At 37.5% G+C, this 13,276-nt stretch overlaps 1 protein-coding gene across 2 annotated transcripts in view; it reads right to left on the reverse strand.

Moving 5' to 3' along the window:
• Positions 1-3,140: 3,140 nt before the first annotated feature.
• Positions 3,141-13,276, reverse strand: part of GABPB1 (GA binding protein transcription factor subunit beta 1) — a 16,461-nt gene continuing 6,325 nt past the window's right edge. For both annotated transcript variants that reach the window (XM_014306493.2, XM_005419620.3), the window contains 4 exons: positions 13,047-13,160; positions 11,220-11,405; positions 9,798-9,913; positions 3,141-4,934 (listed from right to left, as the gene is read on the reverse strand). In XM_014306493.2, the coding sequence (XP_014161968.1) occupies positions 4,782-4,934; positions 9,798-9,913; positions 11,220-11,405; positions 13,047-13,160 (569 nt within the window). In that variant the 3' untranslated portion in view covers positions 3,141-4,781. The remainder of the gene's footprint in view (positions 4,935-9,797; positions 9,914-11,219; positions 11,406-13,046; positions 13,161-13,276) is intronic.

Genomic DNA, 13,276 nt, shown 5'->3' on the forward strand with positions numbered 1-13,276 from the left:
CCAAAGTTGGCTCTCCATCTCCAGAACTGTCAAAGTACCACTGCAGTCTCAGGGTGTGAAGCCAGTGAAAAGCTATTGTGCACAACCCCTTAGCACACGTTCATTCAGAATTACAGTTTTGCAGCTTTCCCACAGCATCTTAGCCAGAGTAACCAAAAAGGCTAAGTTACCCACAGACACTAAATCCATTAATTTAAACTCAACCCTGGGACACATTTTTGCCTCAGCAGATCCAAGTCTCAAGGCCAAGTGCACATTTAAAGAGGATATAGCCCATCCTAATTTTGGGTATCACTCACAGCCCCACAACAGTTGATCTCCATGAGCAGATGTTACCTATTTGCAAGAAGCACGGATCACTCACCTCTCTGTCTGTACTCCTCAGGCTCCATAGTGATTCCTTAGGAATGCACCTCTTCAAACCTGGGCCACAACCTTTTGGGAGCTGTGGTCAGTTTGATCTGGTGCCCCTGCCAGCTGCTTCCCCCTTTATAGCTCCCTTTATCTCTCAGACTCACACATTCTGGAAAAGGTTTAACAGGCAGGTCATTGGTGAGTGTTTATCTAACTCCTCCCAGCTGAGGGTTTTTACAATCTCTCATGTTCTCATCTGTGCTCTTTTGATGTGTAAGATAGTGTATCACTAAGAGGAGCTGCCTCTGCACTTCCCCATTTTCAATCAATTTTTCAGAAGTCTCACAGTAATCCATACCATGAATATAAGGCATATTAACATGAGACTTGTGAGAGAAAAACTCAAGAGCTTTCAAAACCAAATAAAAGCTAGCAGATGTTATGCCAGCACACCCAGCTACTGTGCTAGCAGTAGCCATGAAAACAAGGTACCAGCACAGAACAAATTTGATATGGGAGACAGGGGCTTTTCCTGAGAATTGTTTTGAGAACTCTTTTTTTTTCCAAAAAGAGAGTATACCTACATCCCCACAAGTGTTCAGTCCTTATGCTGTCAGTCCATGCTGCCAAAAGAGAGGGCTTCATAGCTATTGCCAGTTCCAAAACTACAATGTGAAGCAGCAGTGATCCTCTGTGGATGTCCTGCCCTTCAGATCAGAGCAGAGCAGGTTACACTAAGCAGGGTGATGCTCTTCCATGGATATCACCGTAGACCACTGAGCTGGGAAAAGGCACCTCTTCCCTCACTGTGCTTTCCTTTCTCCTGTATGACATGCATAAAGCACTGGGATTTAGTCTTGTCTCTCCAGAATTCCTCCAAGTCCTCCACTTGGATCATTCTCAGTTTGAAAGAACAGCCTTATAGATTGCCTCTTGTTCCAGTTTTAGGACCTGAAAACACATCCTGACCTCTCTCTGGCAGCACAGTCTTTGACAGTGTTGAATCCTTATCCATCTTCGCTTGCTCTACACTGCACCAGGCACCCCTGGGAAAAGACAAGAGGGAAGACTTGCGGATTAAGCACCAGAAAGGGAAATTGTTTCCCATACAATACATTTTTGCCTATTTTTGCCATACCCTAGGCTCCTGCTTGGGGCTGGCCCTGCTGGAGACAGGATGCCAGGCTAGACCTCCCAGCACTTTTGCTCTTCTCTCACAGGAGAGAACTGGCTGCCAGAGCAGCTTTGATTCTCTGCCCCAGGTACTGTAATGCAGCACAACCACTTACATAGTTCTAGTAAGTTTTTACATTGTTCTCACACACACCGTCTACAGAACAGTGTGAAAACTTTTCTAGCTTCTGCTGCAAATAGATACTTGAGAAGGAACTGTTTTATAGATATGAGAAAGATGCTCTGACACACACACATCAGATTAATGTACTGAAATAAAAAACCCCAAAGTGATAAAAAGGCATTGAGCAAAGGGCAAAAAACTACTATATGCATATTTGTTTTATCTCATATTGCTCTGGAAACATTAGGAAAAAAGTAACAAGCTGTCAACGTGCTTAATAGGAATTTATGAACATCTCTTGGCTGTACTGTAAATGATCCCATAAAGGGGAACAAGAAGGGACAGGCATCAAGCACAGGACCAAGTCAAAATGAGCCCAAAGTTCTCAAAACCCCTGATTTTAGCTCATTACAAGTGATTAATTTCTTTGAAATATGTTTCAAAGAAACAGATGGTAGCTAATTACATTTATATTTTTAATTTGGAACAGCAAATAAGGAACAATATTTTTAACAATGTTTTCAGAGCTAAACTATATAAGAAATATTTCATGTAACATATACCCTACACTTGAGCTCACAGGTGACGGCTTCATTGGGTTGATCTCTTGTTCTGTGCAGAAGAGAACAAACAGCAGGTCCTGTTCAGAACTAAAATAAAATAGCTGATAATGGATTACAGGCAGGGTAAATATTGCTGCTGATAAATAAGGTTTTGTTATAGCTATTCTGCACTCAGAAGGGTTTTGTTATGGACAATGAGGAACAGAATATTTGCTCACAGGAAACAGAATGAATAGAAAAGGTTCATTTCATTGTTTGCTGCCCACATCTGCTGTCACAACCGTGGGAAACTCTCCACTTGGATGTTGCCACTATCACCCCTCAAACAGTGCCACTCTTATCATTATTAAGAAATCACAGAGATTACACTGTTGTTAAATTTGTGGGATGTGAGGACACAAACATTATTTTCATCACAAAATAATTCACTGCAGCAATGCCTAAGAAGCACATTTCCCTTGGTTAACTGATTCCTCAATCTGCTAATGACATAATGGATAGTTCCTGAAATAATCCCTAAAATAGAGCAATTTCCAGTTAACCATTGCACAAGGTTTGCTTCAAGTCCTACTACTAACATGATGATGTCCTTGAAAACAATTCTTCTAAAACTCACCACCATAGATTTCCCATTTCTATCTTTTGATTATTTTTAATTTGCCAATCAAAATCAAATTTACCAAACATATAAAAATACAAATGTGTTTAGAATTTTTCCTAACTGCCCAATCTATAAACTCAAGTCAGATTTTGACCAGTTTGACAAAGTTTTGTACGATACAATGCAATTCTTTTCCCATTCCTCCCTCCTACCATTTAAAGCCACTTTATACCCAAAACTGTTTTTTCATGTTTTTGCAGATGTCTAACACAGAACAGCTTTGACCTTCTCATTCACACACAAACCAATTGAACTGATTCTACACTTTATATATGTGGAAAAGATATTTAATTGTAAAATAGAAAAAGTAGGCCAGAGTACAGTTTTAAGGGTAATTCTTCCGTGTACAGTATAGATAAACCAGACTTTTTGCTTAAGTTTATATAAACAATTTCATAAAAGCAGTGAACATGGAACAACAAAGCAAAGCACAAAGAGTTTTATCTTACAAAAAACAGATCTGCACAGTAGTTCAAAATTTAATGTAACACAGCACTGAACAATCTTAAGGCAGCTCAGTCTAAGCACAGGACTAGAAGCCAGGAACTCCTGAGATCCATTCCCAGGTGACCACAGGTTCACGTGGTGGTAAGCCAGTCATTTAACTCCCTCATGTTGCACTTAAACCAGTTATAAAATTGAGACAATAACACTCACTTACCTGCCTCAGGCAGATCAGTAAGGGTTCTTTAAAAGATTTTACAATGCTCTGAAGATGTAACGTGCCATATAAATTTTAAGCATAATAGATCACTGCACAGACACACACAAACACAGTATCACAGTGAGGAACAATGATGCTGGCTAGGGAGAGCATCACTACAACATAAAAAAAATTACTCGTCCAATTGCGTAATTAAAATGCAAAAGTCCATTAAAAAAAATGTATCACTGAAGTCATTTCAAGGCTATTGGGGAAGAGAGACCAATAGGGATATTCTAAAATAGCTACTATTTGTGTTCCAGTGGAGACATTCCTTTCTATTCATTACTGAACTTTTAAAATGTTTGTACAGGAAAATCATAAGACACACAAAGTGAAGTTTCGACGCCTCCACTACCAAATTTTGCCTCTTAATATGTAAATTAAGATACTTTTTTGTTCTTCTTAATTACAAATTACATTCTTCCAAGAAATATACCATCCACAATAAAACTGGCTGCTAGCTTACTTCAAATGACCTATAGGCTAAACATTTTTCTCATAATTTTTCTCATCTTTGCTGAAAAATACCTATGCAAGATGTATGTGTAGAAATTATAAAAACATGCAGCATATGTACAAACTGAAAAGTTTAAAAAATATTAGCTTCATATACATGTAAATCTACTTGGATATATCTGAAATTAAATATAAAAATTTCACCACCTAAAATAAAAAAAAAAACCAAAAATGGTTTTCAGAGAATCTGAGACAACTACTTAAAGCTGTACAAAGATTTCCACCTGGAAATGTCTTATTCAGAGAAGCTGAGCTGTAATCATGTAGAAATAACTGTTAATTAATTTTGTCACATAATCAAATTTCAAATTGTCAGCTTAAATCAACATCACCCTTAAAACTGTTCTGTTTTTCAGAAGTTAGATTCATACTAAAATCAAAAATTTCACAAAAACATTGGCTTTTCATGTTTCTGGATCCCTTCAAAAAGATTTATCAACTCATTTTGAAACTGTAAAAAAACCAACTATTTACAGTATTTAATTTTAAATACTTTTCACAATTTCTAAATTCAGAGTTTTTATGTTACAAGAAATCAATCAGAGCTCATGGCTTAAGTCCAGTTATCAACTTGTAGCATCTTCTCTATCATGAAATCCCACGGCTGTACCTATATAGTGTACAGTTCAAGATTGTACTGCAGGTTTTTGAAAGTAACAGGCTTTGTAGTGTGTTCATTTTTTATTAAACAGCTTCTTTATTAGTCTGGAGGCGGTTCATTGCCTCTAACTTCTGCCGATAGGCCTCTGCTTCTTGTTCCTTCTTTAGAAGCTGCTGACGATATTTTTGTGCTTCTCTGTTTGCCTCATCCAGCTGTTTCTGAAGAGTTTCTCTTTCCTATTAGAAACAGAACCAGCAATATTTTGTCAAATAAGTATCAAATACAAGTTAAAATGGCAAATACTTTTCCTTTACATGCAGTTCAAGTGTTAGGGTATCATGGAGAAGCTGTTCAGTTCAGTTCTTACTCGGGCAAAGCTGTATGAATGCTGCTGTGCAAATTAGACCCCAATTATCAAGCAGCCAACTCCCCACACAGGGCTGCAAGTGTGGAGACACTAAGCCCCAGTCTACTGAGCTGCAAAGGTACCATACAAATCTTCACCAAAAAAGAGCTAAATTAAAAAAGCAGAAGTGTGGTGATTAAATACTAACAGAATATATGAACATTTCTCCAATCATTCAATCCAACAGGCTTGTCCCTCGCTGTTGTATATCTAATCAGGCAGTAAAAATGACAAGCAGTTACCTATCAGCCATCTGCACTGGAGAGTGTCAGCTGCCCACTGACCAAAGCATAAACCTAACTGTTTCCAAACAAGGACTGAGACTCTGCAATCCAGAGGTCTAACCACATCCCCAAGGACACTGTATCTTTATGAATTAACAGGCAATCAGCCAGATGAGCTTTTTTTCCTTTTAAAAGCAGCTAGTAAAGAAATCCTTAAGTAGCTGCAGAAATCCTGCATACAAGTTTGCTGAGGGTGGATATAAAATGGTTTCCAAGCAAAATGATAGGGGAAATGCCACATCCTCTGAAGCTGCCTTAGGAACTGAGGAGAACGCATTTCCATCTCCAGTGATGTAGGTACTGACTGTCATTTTGTCTGATTTTCTCTGAGCCCAATTGAAAAAGCAATTTGCTTGGGAAGTAGTTTTGTTTTGATCAAATATTCAATCAAATACCATTTCATTGAAGTGCATCATACTTTTATGAGTAAGGTAGTATTGGATTTAAAAATCATTCTTTCCACTGTAGTTAAATAGGAATAGTAAGGAACATTGCCAGAGAAACAAGCCATCTCCCAGAGAAACAACTTATTAAAAAACTGAGGTCCAGTGAAAGCCAAGTCATCTTTTCACCATGTTCCTATCCCAGCAGTTCAGTATCACATTCCCATTTAATACCTCTAACAGTTAGAAGTTTCAGCCCCCCACACTCCCCTAAGAGCATCCCTATTCCTCTTCTCTGATGCACGCACATATTTTCATGGTCAGAAAAATACAAAAATACTCTGCCTCCCTTCTACTTGCTCCTGTTCTCAGTACTTGTCACAGTCACATTGAGCAGTCACGTGTCAGCTGAATGTGCTTAAATACAATGACAGAGGTGGTCAGATCACTGCTAAAAGCAAAACCAACAGGTGAAGGAGATGATATTAACAGGTTGTGAAGAGATTAGCTAGAACAGAGAACAAACTCCAGTAAGTGCAACTTGATTTTCCAACGGGTTTTAAGAGCTGAAGGCAGCAGGCTTGGGTTTGCTTCATTTGGAGCATATGCTGATAAAATGAGAGCTTATCTGATTTTACCTACTTATTTGAAAAGAAGTTCAGCTTCCTCTTCTGAAAATTTGGATTCTGCATTTAAGGCAATTTTAAGGATGGTCTGCTCATGTAGCAACTAACCTGGCAGATGCCAAATGAACAGCAGAGCCTACACCTCAGAGGATCTGAAGCACACCAATGATCCTCCAGCACCAGCCCAGCCAGAAGTTCTGTCTGTAGTATGAGGGGACCAACAGCTTATGTAAAACTGCCTCATGGATTAGAGCCTCGGTGAACAGAGCTACAAGACAATTCCCAGGGAATTAGACAAAAGAGTTGATCCTTCCACATGTGGAAAGCAGACTTTCCTTTTTGAAGGTTGGGAGGTACTGAGCTGGGCATTATCTATCCCATGAATTGGTCTCAAAAACCATCAAAAACCTAATACTGTCAAGAAGCAAAGCTGCTCTGTCTGCTGGCCTGCACAGAAATAGAACCATTGGTAGTTCACTGGCAAGAAGTCCTGTGGTGCATTACAAACAGCAAGGGGCTATCCCTGCTATGGAATGTATGCAAACATTTGGGGATGGAATCACTGCTGTGGAGTGGGGGCACACTGCAAATATTTGGGGGTGGGGAGGTTCTTGAACAACATTTTAAGAGTATGCCCCACAGAAGAGAGAACTAGAGCTGCATACCCAAAAGTAGTATAGCACATTAGGAAAGGATAAGAAAAAATGGAAGAAAAAACCCAAGCCTCCAAGACATGGCCAGAAGATAAAACCAGTATCTACCAGACAGACCAGCAATTCAAAGCACATGGATTAGTCCAGCAGGCAACAAGTGTAGTTTTTAGACTGTCACAGTCCCAACAAACAGAATGAGTTAAGGAGACAAAGCCAACTATTCTGTGTGACTAGGCAGTGGAAAGAGCCCAATGCTTCTGGAGGAGCAACACATCTACTGCGGACTCAATGGTCAAAACTGGCTCTCTGACATCTAGAATAGAGAGGACTGTATCTGATCTACCAATTTAATCAAACCCAGAAGGTGTTCTTAGGACATTCTTCAGAACACAACCAGAAGTGTTATAGAGATCTGGAGTCCTTTTATATCACCTACCCAGATAAAAATCAAATTAGAGGATGCTCAGTGCTCTAAAGCAATCTTCCATTTTACCAAGGAATTCTCTTCATACATGTAACTTTTCATTGACAATAGGAACACCTATAACTAAAATAACCAACCACTCTTTTAAAACAACACAAAGACACAGGATATGAATCCATTAATATAATTAGTTTACAATTATGATTATTTTTTAGTCTAATCAAATGATTGTCCTGGTTCTAATGCATGTCGCCTTTCAAACATGGAACATGATAGAAACAGTCAAATTAAAGAATGAAAATAAAGATCAATATATGTTAATGAATTATGCATGAAAATGAAAAACAGAATATCTGAGTGACAGTGTTTTTTTTGCTGCCATCCCATGTTTAAAATATCAAACTGCTTAGGAAAACTGCTGTCAATATACAAAATGAGCTGAAATGTTTTAACTTAACAGACCCAGAATAGAAAATTTAAAAACACTACTACAGCTTTGGTTGTTCCACAATACTTTCACAGGAAAGTTTGTAACCTCACATGGATGAGAGGATTTTCAACTACAAAAGCTTTACAACTACAGTAAACTGTTCACACACTATGAAATTAAAAGAGCTGAAAAAAGCATTCAGCCTTGAATCAACCTTCATAATGAAATAAAGGAATGAATTAGAGCGAGACAAAGAAAACAAACATTTTCTGTATTTCCACATTCTAAAATATTTTTTTAAATACTTTAATGAGGGGAAGGGTCCCACTCCAAATTTAAGTATCTACCACTGTCTGTGATGAAGAAATTCGAAGTGAACCAACTTTGTGTGCACTTCTTTAGCAGCAGTATCCACTGCTACTAAAGTAAGGTAGCACCAAACCCCTGTGAACCACCACAAGGCCCCTAAAGACAACTGGCCTTCAGGCAGAGGTATGCATGTGCATTTCCAGTTGTACAGGCAGAGACAAGAAAGTCATCAAAATTTCCACTTAAAAGTAAAAGACCAAGTAACTCATCTAAATCAACTTCTTTCAATATTTGAGAAGTATGATTAACATATAAAAATAAAAGTTGTAATCCCCTTAAAAGAATTTTTGGTATTTTTAAACCAATTATCTGTAATTAAGAACATGTCAATTTATCCCTTAACCAATCTGGATTTTTTAAAAATTCATTTAACAGAATTACTAAAATACTTAAGGAAATATAATTTCCTTTATGAATAATTCAGGCAGATTTTTAAAAGTGTGAACAAAAGAAATGCTTTTATTGTAACAGTCATACATTTTAAAAAATGCAGCAAGAAAATTTCAACTGTCAGGATAATCTGTAATGACCACAAAGCTGCAAAGGCCAAAAGTATTTGATGCAACAACTTAGGGACATGGAACGTAAATGATGAGAGGTGGTAATTATTGTTATTAGACATGGATAACATATAGCACATACTGTACAACAAAAAGTATTCAATTAGGCACAATTTGATAATATGAACAGAAGTTGGAGAGTACAACCTTGGATAAATGAAATATCATGGAGTTGACAAAATGAGAACTTACAGTCTAGTCAAAGCAGACAGCAATTTTCATAAACTTTTGACCAAAACTGGTCAGCACAGTTAGAAGTAACCGGAAAAGGAATGAGATGGTTGACCTTTTGTGGCTAGTATAAAAAAAGCTGCAATTTTAAACTGAACCATTTGTCATATAAAAAGGAAAGAGCTCTCAACATTGTTAGGTCTTTTGCAGTATAGTTTAAAAAAAAACAGATGGTGCAAAGTTGTGTAGTAACAAACTGCTTCAGAATTTAAAAAAAAGGTGGGGGACACCACACAGATAAAAATTAACAAATGCAGAATCTTACTGTTTCACACTTCCATCAACAGTTATCTAGATACCATGAATGGAAAGGAAACATTGCTAAAAACGATCTCACAATCAGAAGCATGTGGCTGTAACAGAAAGATGAGGGTAGGGTGCTCTCATTCACTCCTAGTGGAAAGAGTCAAGTCACTCGATAACGTATCAGCACCCAGTTTGAAAAACCAGCTAGTGATCTTCAAGAAAAACAAAAAAAATATTCTCATATACCTAAACAAGTGTCACTTTTACATGCATGACCAGAGGATCAAGCAAACAGCCCTCCTATTTTCTTTTTACAACAACTTTGTAAAAGACAAATTTCAGTTACAGGAGAGACTGAACAAGTTGAACATTTCACACACTTCATTCTGTAGTAACACAGAAATTAACCTCCTGAACAATACAAACACCATAACCAGATCTCAGTCCTGAACACTGTTCAACACAGATCACGTAATATACTCCTTACTTCTATTTCTGCAGACTCCACACGATTTTCAACAATCTCAATGCACTGTCTCTTCACTGGCGGTTCTTCACTTATTACAGTTTCTTCAGCAATGTCTGTTGCTGGAACTGTTAACACTGAAAATATATTTGTACACGTAAATACATTTACTTCCAATAATATTTGTGCTACATAAAACTTGTATTATTTAAGTAATTTTATTAACAGCAAAAAATGCAAATACTTTTGCTTGTGAAAACACATCTATATAATAAACTGCATTATAAGCTCAGTGAAAATCTACTAAAAACTTTAGTTGCTTGTATGCTACTTAAGAACTTTAAAATTCCTCATTATTGAAGCCTACAGTAATTAGCTCTGGAATATCACTGCCATTTTTCACAGAGTAAACAGACATGGCAGAGAACTACAGCAGTCACCAGCCTGTCAACTCTAACTTCTGTAGCGGACCATTTATATAATATTTCTTGAATAAAAGCTAAATATAAATCTTGCTTTTGTTTTAATACACATTAAGCAACCTAAAAATTCAGTAGTTATTAGCCATTAATAAGAAAATCAGGGTTCTCAGTAAAGTCATACTCTAATTCCTAACACAGCCATCTGACAAATAAATACAACTGTCACCTCAGTTGCTATCTACAGCCACTCACTCATAATGATAACAAGGTGTACTAGCTCAGGCAGCCTGTGAACCAAATAATTTGCCTCCTGTGTACATCTCTTCAAGCTTCACACTGGGATTCCTCATGAAGAAACCAGAGAAGGGATCGTTTTTATCTAAATAATGCCGGGGATCTTTAAAAGAAACCACCCAAAGCATACACATCACAGAAAAGGACTTATCACACTAGCAACTCCTACAAAGTACACATAGCCCCAGAAAAAAAAATGTTGTGTCACTCTGGCTTCTCTGGTTCTGTCAGTGCTGCTCTAAACTTCAGGCATGTAAGAGCTGACATTTTTCAGGTCAGTGTGTCAGTGTACTGACACTCCATGGAACTTGCAGAGATTGCTTCATGCATCAGATTTCTAAACCCAAACCTCACCTCCCCACAGTACCGCCAGCAATGCAACAGTGTAAGGATTAGGAGAAGGTTTTTGTCTTACTCCACCATCTAGTTTCTGTAACAAGTTTGCAAAAATCAAACTTACTGAAGGCAAAGCAATCTTAAATGTCCCATGTCTCCTCCATAGTTTAGTAACTCTTCTATTCTCTCTCCTAAAGCAGAGGCTCAGCTGACATGTTAACACACTGAACTGCAGAGGCTTATGTCTAAGCCTTTTCTAATATAAGAATTCATAGATGTACACAAAATGGTCCAAGCTATTTGCACCTAAAAAGTCATTATTATTATTATTACTGTTATTATTACAGCTAAAACAGTTCCTCAAGCTGGAATCATACAAGTGTGCACTCACCTTGCTGCCCATCTGGCATGGTCACAATGATGGGCTGCCCTATGCCACTGGTTGGAATGGAATGCAGGTTGCCCAGCTGAATGCCATCTGTAACTATGGTAATAACCTGCTGCCCTCCAGAACTGACCACTTGCTGAATGGCCCCGTCCACAGATTCTGCAGTCACAACTTCTTCTGTGGCCACAACTAGCAACAGATTAGTAAAGGAATTAAGTTAATTTATAAATGAAACTTTTATGACTTCAAATGCATTTTGGTACAGCTGAAAAAACATTTATTCCATGGCTTTCATAACTTGACCCCCCCGATGAATACTTTACTATGTATTATATTTTAATTAGAGTCTTTTATCAGGCCAACATAAAACACTCACATTTTGACATTTACATGCAACACAATCCTTGCTCAATACAATAATATTGATATACCCCACTCAAAATTGATGCTTTGGGGTCAGTGTTAACAGCAGCGGCAAGAACAGCAGCTGCTTTTAACAACACAATGAACTTCTGCATTGTACACAAACTGGACTAAGTTACACTAACAGCAGAATGAAAAGAAATTAACTTGTAATACTACCTTGAACCAATGCCTCGCCACTGTATTTCAGGACCCAGCTTAGATTTCTCTACTTAATATAATGGTCTTCAAGACTAAAGGACCCCTAGAGAATCTTGTCTGTACTCCATGAGTATTTCAAACAACTTTACTTCTTATACCAAGTATGAAACAAGGCTAAAGGAAAAGTTCTGCAGAGCTGACATTTTTACACCTTCGAAGAAGAAAGATAAAGCTTAAGGAGTAAAACAAACCTTGTATGTATATAATTTTACAGGTAAAAGTGAAAAAATCCAGCTCAACTATTTCAAATTCATGATTCAATAATGTGTACAAAGCAGTGAACTCTCACAGCTCTGTATCACTTCTACAAATCAAGGTAGGACAAGGAAAGCCTGCATTCAGAGCTACAGCACATACCCCAGCTTGCACTGTATGCTGCAAATGGGGTGCTGTGCTACCATCCAACAAGATGCTGAGACAGAGAGCAACATCATTGGTACCACAATCAAGGAAACTCAAGAACACTAGCTCTGTATTTTATTTTCAATTTGTCAGGGTAAAAGCAAAGCCTTTGATTTAAATAACAGACATTAGAATGTTCTCTATCTACAGAGATGAAATTAAAACCCAATAGACTGTGTTGTGATGCTCAAGATGACAGAAGGTAGAAAAAACTCTGAAGCTTTCATCTTTTAAGTTAATTACAATGTAACATACACAGAAAAATCACTCTGTAATTGAAATAATGATTGCAGACATTGTCTTCTGAAGGTCTTTATGTTTAGAGATTACTGTCCTATAACACTGCTTAAATATTCACAGAGTGTTTATTCAGGAAACCAAAACAGCAACTCCCACATGAATAAGTCGTGTTGTATTGAACTTGATTTGGCTTCCAAGTACAGGCTCAGCAGTAAGAAATGCCACTGTCACAAAAAAATCTCAATTGGAAGTGCCAATACTAGGTGCTGTGGCAAACAGCTATCTTTCAGTGTCAAACTCAGTGTAGGGTTTTAGTTCTGGAAGGAAACATGGGTAGAACTTCTTCAAATCTTGAAAGAAAAGGGAAGATTTTGTCTAAAAATAAGCTATTCTATATAAAAAGAAAGAATAGCCCCAAAAAATGGTCATTATTCCTTCCTTGCTCTCCTTCCATATCTATACCCACAGAATCATTATTTACCGCACTACTTCACGAGCTGACAGAAACTTGAAGTTATGTACTTTAAATTTATTAAATTAGTTTAAATGCCTTAGCTTTCTAACCTGGTGTTTCTGAAGAATTAGACAGTGGAGCTGATGCTTCTGCCAAAGCAGCCAACGTAGCTAATACTGATGTTGATGAATTTCCAAACTGTACAGCAGACACTCCTGTTTCATCTAGAAGGATGAAAAAAAAATTAGCTGATAAATTTAAAACCACCAAAGTCTCTTTTTCTATTTTTATTGCACTGAAACTTCTAGCACACATTCCATTTTCAGCATCATTCTGCTGA

The sequence above is a fragment of the Geospiza fortis genome, unplaced genomic scaffold, assembly GCF_000277835.1.
Source record: "Geospiza fortis unplaced genomic scaffold, GeoFor_1.0 scaffold171, whole genome shotgun sequence".
NCBI lineage: Eukaryota > Metazoa > Chordata > Aves > Passeriformes > Thraupidae > Geospiza > Geospiza fortis.